Source organism: Antechinus flavipes, chromosome 6 (assembly GCF_016432865.1).
Source record: "Antechinus flavipes isolate AdamAnt ecotype Samford, QLD, Australia chromosome 6, AdamAnt_v2, whole genome shotgun sequence".
In the NCBI taxonomy this organism is placed as follows: domain Eukaryota; kingdom Metazoa; phylum Chordata; class Mammalia; order Dasyuromorphia; family Dasyuridae; genus Antechinus; species Antechinus flavipes.
Window position 1 is genome coordinate 39,917,164 of NC_067403.1, and position 24,728 is coordinate 39,941,891.

Here is a 24,728-nt window from a genome sequence, read left to right on the forward strand (position 1 = left end):
GAAAAATCAATTGACTTCTCTGTGCCTTAACCTCATTTGTTAAATGAGGAGTGGGGGAAGGAAGCTGTATGACTGCTCAAGTCCTTTCCAAATGTATAGCTAGAATCCTCTGTTTTATGATTATAAATAGAATGTACCGCATTATGAAACCCATTATATTGACTTAACTTTTGATTTTGGAATTCCACACTGATCATGATACTTAATAATTTTTTAATCAGGAGGCCAAAGAGATGAAATGATTACTGATGTGGAAGACTTGTTGATCAATATGGGGAGAGCGTCAGCACACTACTTTAATACTTATAAGAGATCTACCAACGTCAAAAATAAAAGGTCTGAGAAGTACATTTAACTAACAAAATCTTTCCCAGGAGGTCTACAGGAGAAGCAGAAAGGCCTGGAGGAAGAGTCAGAACTTTTCTGACTTCATAATTATCCTAGTTTAAGAGAGCCTACTCATGCCAGTAGATCACAGGCCTGATTTTTATAGATAGTATGAAAATGATTTTAAGAATAGATCTACTTAGGAGACAAACTTTATCCAGGACTAAAATAGGATTACAAGAAATTAGCTCGTTAAAATTGTGAAAGGTCAGTCTAATTCCAAAAGCAAAACTTGGCAAGACACAAAATAGAAGTCACCACAAATGTCCTGCCCTATCCCGGAAAACACAGTAAATTATTTTGGTCTTTGAAATACTCATTTGTTCAATAATGATCTTTTGTGGATCTAATAGGTGTATGTAGAGAAAAAACAAAAATTTGCAAACCCAGGCAGACTGAAAATATAAGAGCTAGAGAAAAATATTCCTCAGAAACTCCTGTTGTGGAATTCATAGTAACAAGAATAAAGAGATAAAGAATAAGGGGAGACTTCAGAAGGCAGCAGTATGTCTACCTTCATAGTCACCAGCATGATTGACCATGTTGGACTTCCACATTTCCACATATTTCCATAAATATTTTTTTCTTGTTCCCAAAGCTTCTTTGTTGATATAACTTTTTCTCATAACCACTGTTTTTCCCATGGAAACATTCCAATTCTCTTGAACATAAAAATTATTTCCCATAGATACATTCGGCCTAATTTTTGACATCATCCAATACATAATCACAGTACCATGACACCTTTTCTACAGATTAGTGAATCCAATTAATGCTGTGGATTCTTGTGGTGGTATATCCTAGCCTCCAGCTTCCTACTATTTTAGTCACCACATCAATAACCACTATAGTACTGCCAACAGAAAACACTGCTTTAACTCTATTTCAGGGCCTTGCAATAGGTCCTAAGAAAATTTCACTTTGAAACAGTACTAAAGTCCTTAACAAAGTCAGACTTAATTATATGTTTCTCCCATGGGAATTAGAATCAATGAGATAGTCCAGCCTTATCAGGACTCTTCCATCTGGGATCAAAGATGATGGTTGTAATGACTGATTAGAGCACTAGAGTTACTATTTATAGGAAATCTTATTTTCACCTGTTTATCAAGTCTTGCAACAAATCTACTCTAACTCATGTAATTATTTCCTATACACGATGAGATTTGAACCAAATTATTAAATGGATCATCCAAAAGTTAATTATCTGAGAGTGTGAGGAACTTGATATAACAGCTTTAGATAAATACTCCTTAGAACAATTGGGAAAAGAAAAAATATGACAAAGGCAAATGTCAGGTAATCAAGATAAATATAAATTTAGAATGTTTAATATTTTTTGAGCAACCTATAGACATGAGTGATTGGGAGGGAAAAAAAGCACGAAGAGCTTAGATAGGTAATGCAGTGGATAAGAGTTCTAGGCTTGTTAGGAAATCTCTTTCCAAGTTCAAATCCAGCCTCAGACACTTACTAGCTATGTGACTCTGGACAAGTCACTTAACCTGTTTGCTTCAGTTCCCCCATCAGCAAAATGTGCTAGAAAAAGGATATAGCAAAACACTCCAATATTTTTTCCAAGAAAATCCCAAATGGGGTCATGAAAAGTCATACACAACTGAAAGGAATTAATGAATGCAGGTCAGGGAGAAATGTTTTAGTTGAGAAAATCACAGAGATGGTGATCAGAGACATAGGAGAGTAGATCAATATACCCTTTCTAAGTAACAACAACAGTATTGATTTGATGTTTCAGAGCTGGAAAGATGGGAATTGAGAGGGGAGGAGAAAGCAAGAGGGAGAAGAAGAAAAAAAGTTGTGTGGTTGGCCTGTGGGCCATATGAAGCACTAACCATTTAGGGCTGTACAAATCCAGGGGATGACCTCTGCGATATGGTTTCTGGTCAAGAAAGTGATGTGGCAGTGCCCATATTAAAAAGATAGCCAAGTTGGAAAGCTATAATCAGTTCTACTGTCAATATGAATTTTAAAACAAATTTATTTGCATTGTTTAGATTATTGATTTATAAAGACACTGGTAAACATAATTGGGCAAAAACTGTGGAAAGCCATTTATTATATATTTCTAAGGACATTTAGTCTCATCACTGTCACTGCCTGAACTATTGTCATAAATAGAAGTGTTTCTAATGGAAGATATCATCATGTCTACAATCTGCTTCTTAGGATTTTCTTCCAAGTCTGTTTGTATGGCTCCAACTTCTGCTAGTTTCCATTCAAGTTCTGTAATAAGAAATGAAACAATATTAATCATCAAGCATATTTTAATCTAGACAAAAAATTCAGTGAGATGATGAAGTAAAAATATTTACATGGTACAGAAAGTTCAAAATTAAAATAGGAGGTTATAGTTAAGGAAGGTACAATTTTAAATGCAACTTGAAAAAAATCATGAAAAGTAAATGGATTTACTATAAAATGAAGGTATCTAATCTTCCTGGATTTATTTTTTGTGACAGTCCTGATTTTAAAGGGGATTACAATAAGACTTTATATGAAGAATATTTTTTTGAGATGATATAGCTTGATTATGGGAGTGATAGCCACTATACTTTGACCTTTATTAGAACAAACTAGGTAGAAGTATGTCTCATGAACAGAATCCTGGATCATGAGGCTGATAGTGTAATCTTATGTGCCTTGCTCTAATTAGAATATGGACTGTTTCCCTACTCAATCTCCTTTGAGAATATAAGAATCTGGTTTTTATCTGTTAAAAAAAAAAAAAACCCTCAAGTCCCCTGTAAGTTTTTAAAGACATTATACCAAAAACACTGTTTATTTAACACAGAAAAAGATTTTTATACGTGCTCTTAGCCAAACAATAGAGAATCCCTTTTAAGGACATCCATTCTTCTCTACAGAGAAGTTTGGGCTATAGTCCCCCAAAATTCTCAGCATCATTTAGTAAAGTGCCTGCTTCATAGCTAGTGGATCCCAAAGCTGATGCAGTATTCTTGGAGGGGGCTTCTTCTTCCAGATGAGTGAGGGAGAGAAAGGTGGTTCCCTTACTTCATCTTGCTTATCTCTTAGTCTGATCCCAAAACTTTGCACAACTCCCTCATGCTAATTTGTTATCAAAATTGAGCACTATTAGATGCTTCCAAACTATTTTTAGAATGAGCATTTCCAAAAAGAATTCAAATCTACAGGGCAACTTAAAATACAATAATTCCAGATGGTTAACAAAAAGTGAATCCTTAATATTCCATTGCAGGACAAAGGAAAAACCTTGTGACATATCAGAAACTGAAAAACTTTGCATATGAAAAACCTAGCAGAACTATAAATAGGCTATAATATAATACATGGGAACATTTAAGTTGAAAATAGTAGAGGAATCAAATATTTAGTTTCCTGAGATCAGGTGCATTGGACAATTTTATCAATGTAATATTAAAATACAAAATAACATATTTCAAAAGTATGATTGGAAAACCTTGGTTTTGATCTGCTAAGCCTAATAATAATAATAATAATGATACTTCTTTTTCATATTTTTAAGTCAAGGAATGGTCCAGGTCAGAATTTTTCAGAGTACAGAAAAGTACCATGGTGAGGATATGGAGTTTTAGCTCCTTCTAGAGTAGAAAAGTTTAGATTTCTCCAGATAAGTATGGATACTGCCAAAGATGGTACAATTCTTTGATATGGAGAATGCAACTGACAAACAACACAAGCGTAGCTTCTCAACAAATTCTCTTGATTTCTCTTCCCCCAAATATAAGGTAGAAGTATTCTTTCTTTGTTTCTCTTTATCCTATGGCTGGATATCAGAAAGTGATCACAGATGATGCTGGAGAAGGGTGCACTTAAGGTCAGATATAAAGATGCCACATCCTGAGTTTCTGCATCTTCATTCATGGACACTACTGGAACCACAAATCAGACATCTATCTAAAGGTACTCTTTTGCAAATTCAAAGGTAAATAGCCATGAAGAACCAAAAAAAACCTTAAAAGTGATTATTTCCTAGAATCATTGGTTCAAAAATAACCTTTCTAGTTTCTGGAGGTTTCCTTGGGTCCAGTAAATCCGAGTAAATGTTTAATTATTCATTGCTGTTTTTATTATTATTATTATATATAGTAATATAAATTATTACTATTTATTTATATGTAATTATTAATTCTATGTTAAAGAATAAATCCTATATGTAGTATTTTAAAATATTTGTTATTCATTTCTTTGGAGAGTTAATTCCATTATGACAAGATCATGTGAGTAAGGCTCACTGAGACGTAGTAAATTTAGAAAAGGGGGGGAGGAAGTATAGCCAGTATAATGAGATGAAGAACAAGTTTCTTTACAAATCCACAAATCCATGCATTTCTTGAACTGGTGCTGGCTTTCAGAAACAAGCTAGTAATCATTAGTCATACTACCTGAGCCCCACAGAATGCTCTGAACCTATTAAACATTTCTGTCCACTGCAGAGGTGCAAAAACTCTGAATAAGGCAAGAAGTCCTTGTTAAGTACTTACTTACTATGTACCAGGCTCTGTGCTAAGTATCCTAGGGATACCAATACAAGCAAAAATAAAGTCCCTACCATCAAGGAACTTCCATTCTAAAGAGGGGAAAGATGTGCAAAAAGAACCTGAGACAGGCCTTTCACAATGATGTCAAAGTCTTGAAAAGCAAAAAAAAAAAAAAACAAAAAAAAAAAAAACCATAAAAACAGGAAGGAAATGAAGCTGAGTTGGCTTGGTTTCCTTTCCAAAAGGAAGGCCTTGGGAGGAACTCTCCAATGGGAGAAGGAGCCCAACATGGCAGAGGAATGCTCTAGTTGCTAAGGGAAATGCTAGGGTTAGACCACAGCTGAGTCATTATTTCAAAGCCCAGAAAGTCAGAAGCAAAATCGGGAAGGAAAAATTAATGAGCACAGATTTGTTCCCTCTTTAAAAAACATTTTCCTTTTTCTTCCTTTCCCAAGAAGATTGTCTCAAAGTTATTTCCAAGACAAACATGGCACTCTCTGGTTTGCTAAACAAAATTGGTAGCTAGCATCCCCGTAGCAGGTAACATACTAGAAAGCCATCGATTGTGTTACAATTACCAAAGAATCAAAGTTGCTTAAGAACAGCAAGAAATATAGTGATAAACGTTATATAAGCTATGCAATATTAACTATGGATGACTAGAATTCTCAAAGTAACAGAGGATGTCATCAAAGACCTATGGAAGTGGACTTTTGTTACAGTGAGAGGCAGCTAGAAAAAATGTTCCAAATCCCGTTTTCTATATATTTTTATAAATTACCTTTAAAATAACCCAAGACAAAAATTACCTTCTAACTTCAGATTTACTCCTCCACATTCAAAAATTCCGATGAATTTTCTTTGTATCTGGCCGTTTTTATACACAAACAGAGTGGGTAAACATCTGTCATGGTAGTGTTGAATACAGCTATTCACAAGGGCCTTAAGAAATTTGACTTCTGGAAACTTTCTTGCTAGAACACTTAGATGCTGATTAAGCATTAAACACATTCGGTTGCTGAAAGAAGGAAAAATATACATATGTTGATTTTCAAAAACTAGTATCTAAAATAGTATCTGAAAAAAATTGATTAGATCTTTATCATGGCACAAATGTAGCATTATATTGTCTTTCATTTCTGTTCAAATGACATGACTTAGATTTTAGATAATTTAGATATTTAATTTATAATTTAATATATAATTTAGATAATTCAAAAGTCATTAGTGTTATCTTAGCAATTGGATTCCTGATCAGACTAAGCCAGGGTAGTTTAAAATTTCACAGCAGTTAACTCTGGCCTGAGATGGTTTATAATTTGGAAGGGATCTCAAGGAATAGATAGAGCCTTGATAGTTCTTATGTATTCTAGGGAATCTTAAATGATTTTGATTCATATCACCTATGACGCCTGGAAAGAACTTTTAATCATCTTAGAAAAAGGAGAAAATAGGGAATGATGGGTGAAAAGGAAACAAATCTATTCCCTCCATTGTCCTCTGGACTTTCCATACTGGACCAGTGTCTAGAATGAAACAACTGAGAAAAACAAGATCAAATCCATTCGTATAAGCCATCTTGGAGATAAACATAGGAGGATGTTACATATTACCCATAAAGGGAATAATCTGCATGAAATTTCTCTCAGTGAAGACACTTTTGGGACAAAAAAGGAAGCTCTGCTATGAGTAACTCTAGGTGATAAGTAGGTACTGATCCATTTAATTTAATCAAAATCATTTTAGCACTTAAAAATATATATAGTACCTAAGAATGATATTTTGGCTCATTTTACAAAAAGATAATCTAAAGCAGATTATGTATGGCAAGTTTATTTTTTAATATTGTGTCATTACTTTTGATAATCATCTCTTATAAATTCTAATTGCTAAGTCTTTGGAGCAATTCATTTTGTAGTAGCAAGGAATTGGAAATTGAATGAATGCCCATCAATTCTGCTGAATAAATCATGGTATAGGAATTTAACAGAATATTATTGTTCTAAGAAATGTGTGAACAGGATGATTTCAGAGAGACCTGGAGAGACTAAAATGAACTGATGCTGAATGAAGTGAACTGAACCAAGAGAACATTGTACACAGCAACAACAAGATTGTGTGATGATCAACTGTGATGGACTTATTTCTTTTCAACAATGAGGTGATTCAAGGCAATTCCAATAAACTTGTGATGGAGAGAGCCATCGGCATACAGAAAGAGAACTATAGAGACTGACTATGGATCACAACATAGTATTTTCACTTTATTTTTATTGTTGTTTGTTTACATTTTTTTCCTTTCATCTTTGGACATAATTTTTCTTGCATTGCATGATAAGTATGGAAATATTTTTAGAAGAATTGCAAATGTTTAACTCATTGGATTGCTTACTGTCTATGGAAAGGAATGGAGGGGGCAGGGAAGGAGAAAAATTTAGAACACAAGACTTTGCAAAGGTAAATGTTGAAAATTATCTTTGCATGTATTTAGTAAAATAAAAAGCTATTAAAATCTTAAAAAAAAAACACCAAAAGTTGCGTAAACTCTTCCAATAAAAACCAATTATATATTTATGTATTTCATAAAAAGTATTCATAGCTTGTATAATTTTTAAAAGAATCTAAAAATACTAACAAATTATAGTCTGGATTAAGAGCAAATATATATGGGAAAAATCCCAAGAATTTAAGAACTTATTAATGATCGTGTAATTATTAAACTACCAGAAAGCAAAAAACAACAAAAAACCAAGATAAAAGACTAGTAATCTTAAGTATTTAAAAGCTTCAAATATGTGCTTCAAAATATTTCTAGAAATAAAATCAATTGAAAAACCTGCATACTTAACAAAAATAACTTTTCCTGACTATACTTTTAAAAAAATATTTTGTAAATCCTAAGAACTAAATAAATAATAGTTACAGTATATTCTTTTAAAAAATTTTAAATTTTAAAATACTATGTACAAAAGTAACATTTTAAAATCAAAAAGATGTAGCTGTCCAAAGAAATAACTAGATTAATCTAATGTTTTAGTCCATCATAAAGCAAAAAACCAAAGAAAAGCAAATTGATGAATATTATAGGCATTTTCTTGAGTACTGCTCAGAGTATATTTACTTGAATCTTAAAAAACACAAGAGCAATTTTAGAAACATAATTTAAAAACATAAATTAACATTTTGAAGAATACAATAGGGATTACCTTGTTCTATATAAGTGGATTATAACCCAGACATCTTTTTCTGCATTTGTAACTTCTTTCACGTATTGGTCACCAGAAATTTCTCTTAGTTCCCCAAACTTTTGTGTTTTCTGTAATGCTTTCCATTCTTGCAAACGCTTTTGTCTAATTAAAGAAATGAAATTCTCAAAAGATGGTTGTGATAATCCTTTTGGGATAATTTTATGGATCCTAAGTGTTTATGTAAGTCATTATAAAAATAACTTTATATAGTTACTATTAAAAAATCTGAGAATAGACTGGATTCTAACTTTCTGTTATAAATTTCTCTTTTGACATTTTTGCCATGCTTGTGCCTATTATCAAATACAGGAAAGGCATAATTTCTATGTTTCTGAAGTGAGGAAAAAGAAGGAAGAAGTTGAAACAGTACAAGTTGTTCACACCAAACATTTTTAATCAGCACTCATTTATTAGAGTGTTGACTGATGAAAAGGGATTTCCCTCAAGGTGTTAAACGGGAGAGACAACAAGTACATATAAAAAGGATATATAAAATACTTATAAAGTTATTGATTGGGGGCAAGATGGGAGAGAGGAGCTAGCATCTGCGTGAATCAGGAATAATTTGGGGGAAATCATGTCTTTTCTCAAGACTTCATCCAGCCTAGGTCTTTTGCTCTGACATGCTTGGAGAATTTCTGACCTATCTTAATATCTATCTTTGCTGCCACAACTCAGTCCTATCTTTACTACTATAGGTGTGTCTGAATGATCCATTTGCTGGAATGGATAAGCTACAGACATCTCCTAAGTCTTCTTGGAATATCTGTACATAATTCTACTGCATTGTCACTGTGGTTCAAAGGACTTTTTCTTATTAGTCTAAGCTCTATGATATTGACTGATCCAGGGTCTTATTCCTCACTTTCCCCTCAAACTAACCTCCTTTCAGTTTCTGTTAAGGATTTTACTATCTTCCTAATCATAGCAATCTCAGCATCATCCTCAACTTCCTACTTTTGTTCATCGCATAAATCCACTTTGTCATATTTTATTATCCAAACCGGCACGTCACTTGCCCTTCCCTGTCCCTTTTCTCTTAAGTCATATGCTGTCACTCTAGTTCAGGTACTCATTGCTGGACCATGGAAATGGCCTTCTAAATGGTCACTCTCTATATCAGTTCATCATTTGTCTGACCATGTCTTTCCCTATTCAATGCAAACATCCCCTATTTCCTTTAACATCAAATATAAGTTCCTGTTTGCCATTTAAAGTTTTCACAATCTGGTACCAAGCAACCTCTCCAGACCAAGTACACATCATTGCCCCTTCCTACACTATAGTCTTGCCAAACTGGGTTCTTATTGCTTTTAATCCTTGCTAATTCAATGTTACTTGCTTCCCTTTGCAATGGTGTCCCCTATTCTTGGGACTGCATGGTCTCTTTAACTTTCTCTCAGAATTCCCAATTTCCTTCAAGATTCAGCTCTAGAACAATCTTCTTCATGAGTTTTTTCACTCCTAGTGACTATTTTGTATTTACACATATGTAATTATGTGTATATAGTATAGATTGTATGCATATTATAAATCATGTTATAACATATATAAATATATTTATTTTATAAATTAATTATTTTACACACACACACACACACACACACACACACACACACACATACACACACATATATATGTTGAGGAGAGAAACTTACTTTTGTCCTTGCCTCCTCAGCACCTCAGAATTATACTGTTATAGTTCTCAGGTAACTGCTCCCTGTAAATCCAAATTACAACATAAGGAATATGAATAGAGACTTTACTGTACCTATATGATTCCATAGCTCTCATATCTTCATCATCAAAATCATCTTCAGCTTCTTTCAACTGGTTAAGGGTCATGCTTTCATAAGGTTTAGCTAAAAAAAAATAACCATTAAATCTGTTTAATTCATGGAAAGCACTTAAGAGGCAGAGAAAGATACAAGCATAATTGAAATGATTACTTTTTTCATTTCACAAATTTGCAGGTCGTCCTCGCACAGGGGCCATGCTAATTTCCTCTGTATCATTCCATTTTTAGTATGTGTATGGCCGAAGCGAGCATATATCCCTGCCTTCATGGAACTTAGTAGGCACATGCCACAGAAAAATAAGCAAAGGTACAGAATACATTTACAGTAATTTCACTGTATAAGATATAATAAAAGAATAGGAGTTAAAAGGTAGTTGGTGAAGTTGAAGGAAAGAAAAATAACTTCCAATTAGAGATGTAGTTGGATCATAGAAGGATGCTTGGAGGAAGTGACCTGTCAATTAGGACTTAAAAGAATAGGTAAGATTTTATGAGACAGAAAGGGAAGGAAAGAAGTTTTGTGATACAGAAAATGGACAAATGCGGAGTGCGTAAGATGAAATTGGAAAATGCTAAGAAGTTTGATTTGGTTAGTGCAAGGAAGGGAGTATGTGAGATACAATTAGAAAGATAGGTTTAAAAAAAAGTTTGAATGCAAAGTTAGGAGTTTTGGAACGAATGAGAAGTTTTAAGTGTAGAGAAATAGCATGATTAGATCTACATATAAAGAAGACTAAATATAGCAAATGTATGAAGGATAAATTGCAGGAAAGGAGAAACTGGAATTTAGGAAACTGATTAGAAGAGCATTTAGTGGTCAAACATTATTACTAAGAAAATTTGTATTAAGAATGATAACTTGGGAAATAGAAAAGAAAAAAAAAAAAGAGAACCGATGCATAGGATCAACATGACTTTCTTTACTCATTAGCTATTGGGAGCTGGAAGAGAAGGGACAGTCATAGATTATATCTAGTTTCAATGTTGTCATTAACAGAAATAAGAGAATTAAGAAGAAAGGATTGGTTTGGAAGAAAAAAAATAACATGTTCTGGTTTGGGGACCCATTCAGTGGGAATCTTGAACCTTTGGGTAACAGTAAACTGTTGGGAATGGGAATTTGGAGCGAAGGTAAGGCTGGATTAATATAGTGAGTTATCTATGTGAAGATGGATCTTTAAAAATATGGTATTAAAAGAGAGTTCCAGAGGATTTACTCTAGCAAAATAAAAGATAAGTACCAGAACCTTGGGAAACATCCACTTTAAGTCCATTTAAGACTCAATAAAGGAGACAAAAGAAAGTCACTAAAGGTAGAACCAGCAGAGTATGAGAGTAAAGAAGAAAAAGGAAATGGTTTCTATGTAGCTAAGAGTTTAAAAAACCCGACCAAAAACAAACCTGACTGAGGGAAGGTTTTGATTTTGGATAAGTTGAAAGAATAGTCAGATGGAAATTAAATCAATAGAAACAGAAAAAGTAATGAGTTAAAAAAGCATGCAAGTTACTTTTTCCATGGTGGTGATAAATGGAACAACTTCATGGGATAACAGAATTAAGATAAGATTACTGTTTTACTTCATAGTAATATTTTTAAATAGTGGGGAAAACTCAGCATGTTTGAAGATGTGACAGAACTAAGGGAAAAATAGGACATACAACAATTCCTGAGGAAAGGATAATTGATGGAACAAAGACTTAAGAGAAGTCAGGAATCAAAGTTAGAGAGGCAGAAGCTAGCCTTGGGAATGAATAGGAATACTTCTTATTCTTATATAGCACAATCATCCGTAGTTCAATATATTATAAAATTATAACTACTTCACTTTTTTCTTCATATTTGAAAATCTCTAGACAAACTTAAACCAGAAACATTCTGAAGGTTAGAACTTCATTTATTGAAAAATCTGTATCCTTACACTTAAGTATCTTAGCCTTCAAAAATGTATAACTGAAATTTTGCATCTAAGAGATGAATTTTCAACTTAGTGATTCATATGAAATAAATCCAATGATTATCTACCTTGTCAATGTAGTAAACCACAGGTCATGTTTCCTAAACCAACTTAGTTACAGGAGATTTTTACACTTGAAAGACATTAATGGAATACATAAAGGTTGCTTCAGAGAGTATGGAATACTTTTGGGTTAAAGGGATGCTGTGGAAATTTAGGTGTGAATTATTGCAAAGAATAAAAAAAATGAAAAATAGAGCATATAATGATCACTAGACCTCATTCCAGTAACATATTTTTTTCCATTAAGTTCCTATTGACATCATTTGAAATGCCCGAGTTCCACAAATAACTTGGGAAACCGTATCTCATGGGATTATCAGATGAACTAATATGATGAAGAAGAAAATCTTCGGACTAGTTGTCCAAAGACCCTAATCTTTGTTTTGTCCCTAATTTTCAGTGTAATCCTGAACAAATAACTGCATCCCTCTGTGAATCTGATTCCTCAGAGATAAAAATAAGGGGATTGAACCAGATAATCTCTAGATTCTTTTTCACCATTTGTGATCTATTACTCCTGTGGTACAATGTTATAATGTTACAATGTAAGATCTATAATTTTACCTGATGTTTCTTTCTGTAAATGTAAAACCAAATCGTCAGCCATATCTTTTTTCACTTCTTTCGGAGGAAGAATCCCAAAATCTCTCAATATGTCATTCCACTCAGTATCTTCATTTGGATCCTATTTTTCAAAAGAACAAAACCAAATAAAGCTATTGCCTTAGGCCAGGTGAATCATGGCCTCAAATGCAAATTCAGGATCTGAAGAGACAATAAAGCAAATAATACTCATTTAAAAAAAAACTTATTTTTACTAAATAGGAAAATTCCATAAGATTATACAAATAACATTCAGCAAGGATATCTGTGTGCAATTCTCTGAGTCTCTACATGTGGGGACATAAGGTGAAAAAGAGTAGGAATATACAATTTATTTAATTCAAATTGCCACTCTCCCTATTCAGTACTAATTTACCTAAGATTTTCCTCAAAAGCATGTAGGCCATCCCACTTTTCTTCTCCTAATGTCTTCCCATAGGACTTCAGATTTATATAACAATGGTACAACACTTTTTCAGAAAGAACCTAGTTTATAAGAAAAGACAGCTATCTACTCACTAGGATTTTATTCTTTATCTGTCCTGTTCACTTAACAACATTTTGTTTCTGTGGATTTCACTAGATCATTTTATCATGGAATCCTGAAATAAAACCTCAATATCAGAAACAAATGTAGGAAAAAGCATAAACCCACTTATAATTTTAAATGGTAACCTGCAATTAAGAAGGTAAGGGGACAGTTCATTAATCAAAACCAACATTTCCTAGTCATGTACCATGATTCAGCTCTCAGAATCTTTCCAAACAACTATGGAGGTCAGAGGAGTCCCAGGGGAGTAGTAAAGATTAGTTCTGGTGTTTTGGGCATATTTTAGCTCAGAAGTAGCTCACTGTATTTCAGGGTGAGGGAAGTCATCCAATCTTGGAGAAAAATAATTTTTGTTTTGAATAGGAAATGGTTGCATCTCAAGGATAAAGAGCAAAGCATCTAGACAAAAGTACTGGAAATTGGTTTGAAAGGCTGAGGATGGGGTTCTTCTTGGCATTCACATATTTTTTGGACTAAATAATCAATGAAATTTAAAAAAGACTTTTAAGAGTAATTAAAAGTAATAAGTTTTAAGAATAATCAAACAAAATATTATTTATTGCTTATAAGAAATACAGTTTAAAAAAGCAAAGTTTATCTTAGAAACAGAAACAAAAGGGAAAAATATGGGACTGAACAAATTGTTGGAGAAACTAAAGCTAAAAGACATATAATGACTACTAAATGGGATTGCAAAAGAACATAAGTTTTTCAGCACAACATAGAATTTTTTAAAAATTGATCATGTGTCATGGTGCAAAGATATCATGAACATTAAATATTCAAATTTTCCCAACACCAATTAGGCCATGTTTAAAGCAAGATTTCAGTTCACATCTTCCAGATTTTTGATTCATGTTTCTATCCTCTGTGGTATCTGTCAAACATTATTGGAAAGGTCTCTATTGTTTCTCCATTCTATCTAATCCTTAAAATGATATAAAATTATCATATTAAGGAATAGTCCATTTATTTATTCCAATAATTTGTAATATTTAAAAATAAACTTTTATTTTTAACTTTGGTTTTTATATTGCCTAATCACTCACTGTATTTTCTCCTTCCTCTCTTAAAAAGCCATTTTTAAAACAAAGATTTTTTTAAAGAAGAAAAGGGGAAGAAAATCACATTAGAAAAATCTTACAATATTAAAAATGTTCCACATTCATGGAGCTCTCCCCTCCAAAAGAGAAAAAGTATCTTGTCATATCTCTTCTTTTAGGCAGTTAAAAAAAAAAACTATTTTGTACCATTGATTTTCTATTGTTTGTGATTGTTGTTCTTTTCATTTTCTGAATTTGCTAGGAATGAAATAAAATTTAAGGATTGTTCTGATTTGCATTTTTCTTAGTAGGGAGTGGAGCATTCTTTCATGTAGTTGTTAATATTCTCCAATTCCTCTTTTTGAAAACTATTTGTTCACATCCTTTGCCCACATCTATTTTTGTATTTTTGCTTAAATATGTTTAAATTTGGGGGTGTTTATTAGGTCAAAAGCTTTTTTGGTATCTTTTGATAAAATCATGTGATTGTTTTTATTAGGAGAAGGGAAAGATAATGGAATAAACATTTATCTAGCATCTACTACATGCCAGTAAAGTACTAAAAAAAAAAAAAGTACTTTACTATGTGAATATATTAAAAAGCATTCAAAGTCCAATTTTATTATAGGTATCCCACAATTTGTAAACAGCCAAACTAATAAACATTCCATTTATACAAGAAGCTGCTTGCGTGTTATCATTTATATGAAGCTGTTCACCTAGATTTTTAGTCTTTTGATTTTGTTTTAATGTTTCTTGTTGTCTCCCTGGAATCATTAATCTCTGTTTGGTTCAAGGAATCCACTATTTGGATGAAAATTTTAAACTTTTGTGTAAAACTCTTCATTTTTTTCCAAGTCTTTGCTCTATGGCAATAAAAAGAGAACAGATCAATGAACTGGACCAACTAAAATTAATGCAACTAAAAAAAATAAATTTGAAAACTCCAATTTTCATACAGTATAGATATATATTTTATAATTGCTTTCTTTAGTGCTTTAGACTTTAGAGTCTACAATAGACAATATTTAAGAAGGATAGTGTTGCCTATTTATCCCTGTTCTGATCCAATACACTGAGGATAGAATTCCACTTTAGGTCAGAGGAACATTACCGAGACTTTGTTCTGAGGCCAGGAATTAGTTTATGATCCTTTCTCCAGGATAAGAATAGCATATGTGGCCATATTTTGAGCCCAGATCCACTTCTGTTCTGCATTTTTCTGTTTGAACACTTGACTGTGAGCCAAATCTGAGAGAAAGATGATCTCCTCATTATATACCTCAACAACGATACTGTTTGAGGATGTATTCTGATGGAAGTGGACCTCTTCGATAAAGAGAGCCTTAATTGATCAAAGATGGACAGAAGCAGCTACACCCAGAGAAAGAACACTGGGAGATGAATATAAACTGCTTGCATTTTTGTTTTTCTTCCCGGGTTATTTATACCTTCTGAATTCAATTCTCCCTGTGCAACAAGAAAACTGTTCGGTTCTGCACACATATATTGTATCTAGGATATACTGCAACCCAATCAACATGTAAAGTACTGCTTGCCATCTGGGGGAAGGGGTGGAGGGAGGGAGGGGAAAAATTGGAACAGAAGTGAATGCAAGGGATAATGCTGTAAAAAATTACCCTGGCATGCGTTCTATCAATAAAAAATTATTTAAAAAAAAGAAAGATGATCTCCTTTTCTTTCTCTTTCAATTTTCCAATCTGGCACTCTTGTTTGTTAGAGTAGATGTCTCTACCTCTACCATCCTTGTTAGTCTTATCATTTATGTTGGAATTACTTATTCTTTGAATGTTTGATAAACTGTATCTAAAAATTTATCTGATCCTAAGTCTCTTCTCTCTCTCCACCCTGGGAATTTATTTATGGCTTGTTCAATTTGGCTCATTTAAATTTCCTATTTCTTGTTATATTTATTTGAGTGCTTTATATTTTAAAAATACTTTCATTGACATTATCATTTTTGACATATGACTATAGTCATTTTAATATTTTCCTTTATTTCTTTTTCATTTATAAAAAAAAACTTTTAAAAACTTATATTGGTAACATTTTAATATTTTCCTTTATTTCCTTTTCATTTATAAAAAAAAACTTTTAAAAACTTATATTGGTAATTTGGTTTCCCTTTCTTTTTAACTCAGATTATCATTTTTTTTAATTCCTAATTTTATACATCAATTCAATGGTACTTTTTGTTTTCAATTTGGTTAATCTCTTCTTTGATCTTTAATTTTTTCTTATTACTCCTTACTTGGAGTTCTCTTATTTATTTCTTATTTATTTTTTAGTTGCATGTCTAGTTCATTAATCTATTCTCTTTTTATTGATGAAAGTGTTCAAGGATATAAATTTTCCCTTCAGGGCTGCTTCCATTGAATCCATAGTTTTTGTATATTGCCCAGTTGTTGACATTTTCTCTAATGAAATTTTCTGCTGTTTCTATGAGCTGTTCTTTGACTCCCACAATTCTTTAGGATTAAACGATTTATTCTCCTTTGTTTGATTTCCCTTTATTGATTACAGCTTTATTATGTTGTGGTTAATACAAGATGTATTTTTTTTCATTTAGGTTTTATACCTCAAACCATAGTCAATTTCCATAAAGTTGTAAGAAACAGTTAAAAAAATATGTACATATTCCTTTTTATTCTCATTCAGCAATCAATAGTGAGCTTTCATATTTAGATTTTCTAGAGTTCTATTCAAGTCTTAAATTTCTTTTTTTCTTTGCTACATTTAAATAGGTCTGAAAGAGAATATATTGAGAGTCAAATATTACAGTTGCTTTGTAATTCAATTAATTTTTTTTTTAAATACTTAGATGCTATGTCCCTGACTTCCTTCAAGACAGCTCCAATTTCACTTTTTGTAAGAGGCCTTTCCTGGTCATCTACCCATCCCACCAGTCTTTAGTTCCTTCTGCTCTGAGACTGCCTCCCATCTATACTATATATATTTCAGATATATCTAGTTTTTTATATGTTGTTTTTCCATTTGAATGTGAGCTAATTCAAGGCAAAGACTGCTTTTACCTTTCTCTTTATCCTCACAGTTAAGCAGAGTGCCTGACATTAAATAAGTGATTCATCAATTTTTTTGTTGATTGACAAATATGAAAACCAGAAGAAAGGGCTGGTAAGATGAGAAAGATGAGTTCCATTTTGTACATGTTGAATGTGAGTTATCAGACAGGTGAAGATAGATAGCAAGGTACAGTAGGTTTTTAGGAGCTCTGGGGAAAGATGGGCATTGGATAACATATAGAATTGAGTGTCATTTGCACAGCTGAAGCTTTGGTTATACATGAAATTGCAAATGGTTGAGAATTTAGAATATAACTTGGAGAGCGGTGAAGGAAAAACCAGGAGTGACCTCTATCACAGAAGTTGGAAGAAAACATAAAGAAAGATGATATAGTGGTCAACATTGCTAAAACAGAAAAAAGATCAAGGAAGTTGTTGACTAGGAAAAGATCATTGGAGTTTTCGTTTTTGAGAGGTCACTGGAAATCTTGGAGTGAAGAGTTTCAGCAGAGTGTTAAGTTTGAAAATGGAAAATCATTTCATTGAATATTGTATCATGTCACATGTTCAATTTATTTGTTGTTATTAAAACTTATGTTCATGACATTTCTTTCACCAAAAAACCCTTTTTTCCAAATAAAGATTGATCCAACATTTCTCACTCCATTCTCTCTTCTCTTCTCAGTTTATTAAACATTCAACTTAGTAACAGCTCAGTTTTTTTTTCTTTCTGGACATTGCCAAATCTTGCTGACTCCACTCTAGCCATCCTCTTCATTCCCCTCCCCTCAAATCCTTTGAGCTCTGGGCTCTGATAGGTAAACTTTTACTGTATCCTAACCCTCATAATCCTTTCTAGAGATTTCCAGATCAGGCTGTCTCTTCCTTAATCACCTTCCAAAACTCCCTCCCACAGGAACCATCTGAACTCTTCCCCTGGGTCCTTTGGCTCTAAAAATTGATCTTTACCTTATTTTGCCCAGAACCAAGCCTATAAGTCATTGCCCTGGAATCTCTAAACCATGATCTACCTCACTACTTTTTAGCTTCTGTTTAAATGTCCTTTTTACATTAGAATGTAAACCCTTTAAAGGCAGAAAGCAGAAAGTGTTTGCTTTCACTGAACAGAAAAACAATCATCAGGCTATTGAGATTTCTTTTATAGAAATAAACATATACATATATATATATATATATATAATCTTATACACCTATGAGATGGGTCAGGCAAACAAGTTGGAGCATTGCTATTTTAAAGGCTGAAAGAATTGAGGTGAAAAAAGGAGAGTTAGGAACTGTTAAGCCATATAAAGATAAGACAGGGACTTTTCTTTCTGGGGTAAAACTGCCAAAGTGGCAATTCATGGTTTAAGCTGAGAGCTGTTTTTTTCATGAACACCATACAATAGTTGTTGACTCTTCTAGGTCAGTATTGTAAGGCAATTCAAACTTTTTAGTCTTAGTGTTCCTTTTTATTCTTAAAAATTATTTCGGTTCCTACAAAGTGCTTTTGTTTATGTGGGTTATGTCTACTAATATTTACTACATGAGACATTTAAATTATTATTATAAAAAGTTTTTATTTTGTGGACTTCTTGAAAGTATTATTTACAGACCTCCCACAAAAGCACAGTTTTCCATCAAAGTAAAGAAAGAATAAAGGAGGAACAGGGAGACAAGATTTTACAGTGATCTCTCCTGCATTTCCCAAGATTATTCAGATATTCCCAAAATACAAAATGATTAACTCCCCCTTACCTTTTCCCCTACCACACACATATACACTGGTAGGGAGAAATTAGAGATCAAAAGCCATGAAAAAAATCTCATCATATTCCATCTTCCAGTGACAATCATTAGTTTAAGAACCACAATTCATTTAAAAAGTATGTCTTTATGCTGCCTAACAGGAAGCATGGGGATTGTGGATAAAGAACCAGCTTTACATTGAGAAAGACCTGGGTCAGATCTTACTTTGGCAAATATTAGCACAGTGATCATGGGCGATTCACTTAAATCATCACTGTCTTTTTTCTAAAATCAATATTACATGCCTGTCACTGTCTACTTATTCTTTGCCTTCCCCTTTTCATGGATAATGGCACTTGTTACTAGGAAATCAGAATGGACCCTTTAACTCAACCCAGCTAGATCTGTTTTTAATTCAAATAGAAAGTAAACAACTTTAAAAACAGAAAACACTGGACTGGACATCTATTCCTCTCAAATAGAAGTGCAGGAGAGGGGGACTGCAAATTCTTCACTGTTCAGATACATACCATACACAATTCTCCCATCTTTCTAAGTGGACAAAGGTATCACCTTCCATAGTCAAAACCAGTCATGCTCGAGTGAAATGAGCAGGACCAGGAGATCATGATATACTTCAACAACAATACTATATGATGATCAATTCTGATGGACCTGGCCATCTTCAACAGTGAGATGAATCAAATCAGTTCCAATAGAGCAGTAATGAACTGAACCAGCTACACCCAGCAAAAGAACTCTGGGAGACGACTATGAACCATTACATAGAATTCCCAATCCCTCTATTTTTGTCCACCTGAATTTTTGATTTCCTTCACAGGCTCATTGTACACTATTTCAGAGTCCAATTCTTTTTGTACAGCAAAATAACTGTATGGACATGTACACATATATTGTATTTAATTTATACTTCAACATATTTACCATGTATTGATTAGTCAACCTGCCATCTGGGGGAGGGGGTGGGAGAAGGAGGAGGAAAATTAGAACAAAGGGTTTTGCAATTGTCAATGCTGAAAAATTACCCATGCACAAATCTTGTAAATAAGAAGCTATTTAAAAACTAGTTATGCTCAATAGTAGCCATTGCTAATAGTCTCCTTTCCTGCTATCTTCCTAAATCTTTTCTCCCTCTCCTAAATTACACACAAAAATATCCCAATCCTATGTCTTCCCATATATCCAAGGGTCTGTTTCCAAGCATAGAAAGAATCAATGCTATCTGAGACTATCAATACAAACTATGTTTCCCAAAAACAAGAGCTAGGTTCTGAGACCCTTTCTTCCCTGCCTATAGAGAATATTTTGCTACCTCCCTCCCTCGTGTTTGGAATTTCCTAGTCCCTTGCAAAATCTGATTGTGGATCATTATTAGATTTGTACATCACAGCATCACCAAAAATATCCACAATGTACAAGGATGATTAGCCCAGCCTTCTGGGTAATTATCACCAATTCATATACAGCTATATTATAGATAGAAACATAGCTATATCTCAACACACGTAATAAGTACACTATGGTTTAAAGCAGTGATATAAAATTCAAGAGCTAGGGGCCACCAAATCATACATAAGGATCTCTGCAGGCTGCACATTGATTTATTCTTAAAATGTAATATTCTCTATGTCTGTATTTTTTATTTATTCTGTTAGCTGTTTCCTAATTCCACTTTAATTTGGTTTGGGTTACATTCAAGAGTACTGTGTTTGCCTTCTTTGGAACAAAACTTCACCTGACAGACTAATTTAGTAACTACATGTTTAAATTAATTGCAGTTCATAAAAATGCATAGGCATAACTACTGAGCACAAGCAAAGATGCACAACAGAAAACAAAAAGTAAAACAATACCAGTAGCTCTACAAGATAAATTCACAGAAAAAGCAACAAAAGTACATATAAACAACTGGCAAAACCACGCATGTTAATAGACTAAGGTGTGCTGATACATGTAATAGACAATATGTGCATGATATTAACATATAAACAAATGAAGATGACAATGAATAATACAAAAGTATATTCAAAACATGCAATAATAAGTGTTCACAAACACTAAGTTATGTGCAAGGTATACATTATATGGTTAAGCAAGTATTAGTAAGTATAAGTGTAATTGTTTTTATTACTGTCCCCAATACATGAGTTCATCAGTTGAATATGCTTACTTTTCCTATTACCTGATCATCTGTTATTAGCATTCATTATCTCTTGAAGTTATTTTATGTTACTTTGTAAAGACCTTGTATTTATTTGCATACATATTGCATTCCCTTCCAAAAGAGTACAACCTCCCTGAAGGTAAGAACTGTTTCAACTGTATCTTTGACATCTAGTACAGTGACTTGCACATAATATATACTTTAAAGTCTGTTGAACTATTCTGACCAAAATAACCTAAATGTGATCTTCCCAAAGCAGAGTACAGGGGAATGATCTCTCTTATTCTGATGTAATCTAAGATCACGTTAATTTTTGTGGCCATCAAGTCGATGTTGCCGCCTACCTTTTTTGTGTGACTTGTTTTTATGTGACTTTAATGTGACTTATTCCTACCAGATTTATTTCAACATTTTAGGCCTTTTGATATGATTCTAAATTATTATTCTCTTTCAAAATGTTACCTATTCTTTCCAGCTTTGTAGCATCTACAAATCTGCTGTCTTGAATTCCTCAGAGTCATGGGAGCAGTTACTAATTTTGGATTGAATTCTCACTTAAACGCGCTTCTAGAATTTAATTTCATTGCCCAGCAAATTTACAAAGATGAGGAGAGATGGGAATGAACAGTCATTGGAAGAACTTGTGAAAAGAGAGGCACACTAATGCATTGCTGGTGGAGCTATGAATTGGAAGATCAATTGTGGAAAGCAATTTTTAACTATGCAAAAAAAGTGTCTTAGTGGATAAAATGTTCATACCCTTTCACTTAGATATTCACTCTACTCTTAGTTATAAAGAAACTTCATTTTTTAAAAAAGGAGGGAAAGAAGAAAGAAATATTCTGTAAGCACCAAGATATTTAATGAAACAATTTTTGATATGTGGTAGAAAGTACTTGGAAACAATACTGACATCCATAGATTGGAGAATATCTAAACAAATTCTGGTAATGAATATAATGGAAAGTAGCAGTATTGGAAAAAGGATGAGCTTGATGAATATAGAGAAACGTGAAAGACAATACTAAGAATCTGAGGGCCATGTTCAGAGTTCTTTGGTATAAAATACCCATACAATATAAGATAAAGTAAATAGAACCAAGAAAACAACAATATACAATGATTACAAAACAAATGAATTAATGTTCTAACATTACAAGAAATAATTTTGATCCCAAAGAAGAATTATGACAAGATACTTCTCTCTTTCTACTCCTTGAGCAAGAGAAATCACAAATGTTTCACATGACAAATAATGATAGGTGGTTTTTTTTTAATCTATTGATTGATTTTGCTGGGGTTTTTTCCTCTTTTTTTAAAAAAATAACTCTCTTAGGGGAGAGCTAATGGAGAAATCTAATCAATGTAAAAATGAAACTAAACATTTTTGAACAGTAAATATGCCTCCAAAGTGGTATCCTTTAAGTAAAATATCTTTGTAGGGGCCTCCATATTAGACATTTTCCCAAGTGATAAAACTTTACTACATTCATAACAATATAAAATTCATATCCTTGGGAGTCCCAATCTAACTAGTTTTTAATTCAGTGAAATAGTATAGGACCTCTAGCTTCACTTACTAATGTGAGTTTGAAGTCTTCATCAACTCACACGACTTCATTAAATAAGCACAATCAAGATAAGGATGAGGGGAATAGTGGGAAGAGAGTATTTGGGAATGAAATACTAAGATCAAAACTAAACTTGTGAGCAATTTCCACGTAGAAGGCTTTGTAAAATTTGGCAAAAGAAAATACAACACTCTTAGCTAGTGGCTTCCATTTTGTTTTTCTCCCCCTCTGTATTCTGTAGTAAATAGATGGCTAAATCTTAATAACTCTAAAATAATAAAATAGTGTCTTTAGCAACACCGAGTTCTCAAATAGCTATTCTTTTATCACAAATTTTGTCCTCTTGCTTGATTCTACCCAAGTCCCTTTAACATCCTATTCTAAAAAATGCCTCACCCTTTTCCAACATTATTCACCTCTCCTGCTTAAAAGCAAATAAAAGGCACAGTTAATTCTTGTCAAAGAGAATCCAGTACAGTAGCAAGAGAACTGGATACAGCCAAAGGACTTGGGCTAGAATCCTAGTCCCTTATTAACTACTGATTTACTATTATTTAACCATGTATGAAGTTGCACTAAACAGTTGACATCCAAAGTCCCTTTCAACTCTACATTTTATTGTCCTTGAAATAGACTAGTAGCAAACAGAAGCATAGCACCAAACAATCCCTTGGGTTACCGGTGCTTTCCTCAAAATTAAGGAATGGTAGCATATTTTAATGCCAAACTTCTACAGGATCCATTCTATTCCCTTTTCAGTTCTAGCACAATTTTAAAATCACGGTATAAAACTTACTTGGATGGGGAAGCTAAGTGGTGCAGTGATTAGAGCACCAGCCCTGAAGTCAGGAGGAACTGAATTCAAATCTAATCTCAGACACTTAACACTTCTAGCTGTGTGACCTTGGACAAATCGCTTAACCCCAATTGCATCAGGAGAAAAAACAAAAACAAAACCAAAAAATTTGGATAACAATTTTTAAGACAAAGAATCCCGGCCATTCTAGAATCTTTGCAAACAAAATCATGGGAATAATAAGGCCTTGAGACCTTAGAGATTATCTAGTTAAAAGATACTTATTCTTTGCTTTTTAGACGTTAGGAAATGGGTATTTTGCTCTAGGAAAAGAGTTCCGAGTATATAGCACTCTATAACGTTTGGGTCAGGCTAATTCAGGGCAAAGAGTCTTCTACTCCAGGAACGTGATTTTCTTTGAGGTTTGAAAGAAGGGAATAGTCTCTACTCAGGCTCCCACCCAGTCTTTGGAGTCGGCAAAGACTAGCCAGTTCCACCCCACCCTGACCCCAAGAAGCTCGGCTTCGTCACAAGTAAAAGAGGATGAGAGAAAGCACTGATCTGGCTCTGACTCGCTCTGGCTGTGAAGTAGGCGCTTTATAAAACCTTAAAGCTCTATAGGAGTGTGAGTTATTAACGCCAAAGAGCAGGAACTCCCATTAATTGGGGGGATGCAATTGTGGATGGTAGTTTACCGGGCCTCTAGGCTGAATCACTACAGTAATCCTCGAAATACACGAGGATCAAAGGACCTTAGCTTTAAAGCTACAAGAGGTCTCAGAGGCCATTTAACTTCAGTTTACAGATGAGGAAACCGAGTTCTAGAGAAGTTAACTTAGGACCACACAGCAAGTTAAGTGGCTCCGCCGGTACTAAACCCAGTCCCCTTCCTCTAACTGGAATCGCTCCTTTTAGGCCCAGTGACAAACTCCGGAATCGGGAGCGATTGACTTGCTGGCCGTGTGCCCCTCTCCGCTGCCACTCGTCCTAACTAAAGAAAGAATCTCTAATAGAGTTCCCGCTCCCCGTAAGTCACCTGCATGATGTACTGGTCCCCCTCCTCAGGCTACGTGAAGGGAGGGGGCAGCGACGCCTTGCCGGGGCTCGGAGACGGGGCTAGGGCAGCTCCGGGCAGCTCGGAAGCCCTGAGCCCCTGTTGGCCTCCGCCGCCGCCGCACTGGGAGCGCACGGCCCCGGCGCGCTTGGCGCTTTCCAACAGTTTGGAGTGGCCGCG

General features: G+C 33.8%; 1 protein-coding gene and 1 non-coding gene across 2 annotated transcripts; both read right to left on the reverse strand.

Moving 5' to 3' along the window:
* Positions 1-2,435: 2,435 nt before the first annotated feature.
* PDCL2 (phosducin like 2) lies at positions 2,436-24,674 on the reverse strand. The gene is made up of 6 exons (XM_051964426.1): positions 24,531-24,674; positions 12,518-12,638; positions 9,909-9,999; positions 8,096-8,239; positions 5,699-5,907; positions 2,436-2,631 (listed from the first exon to the last, which is right to left on the reverse strand). The coding sequence occupies exons 1-6, from the start codon at positions 24,534-24,536 to the stop codon at positions 2,474-2,476; spliced, it is 729 nt and encodes a 242-aa protein (XP_051820386.1). The 5' UTR covers positions 24,537-24,674; the 3' UTR covers positions 2,436-2,473.
* On the reverse strand, positions 10,081-10,189 carry LOC127542198 (U6 spliceosomal RNA). The gene has a single exon (XR_007948586.1). It is a non-coding gene; the product is annotated as a U6 spliceosomal RNA (small nuclear RNA).
* Positions 24,675-24,728: the final 54 nt, after the last annotated feature.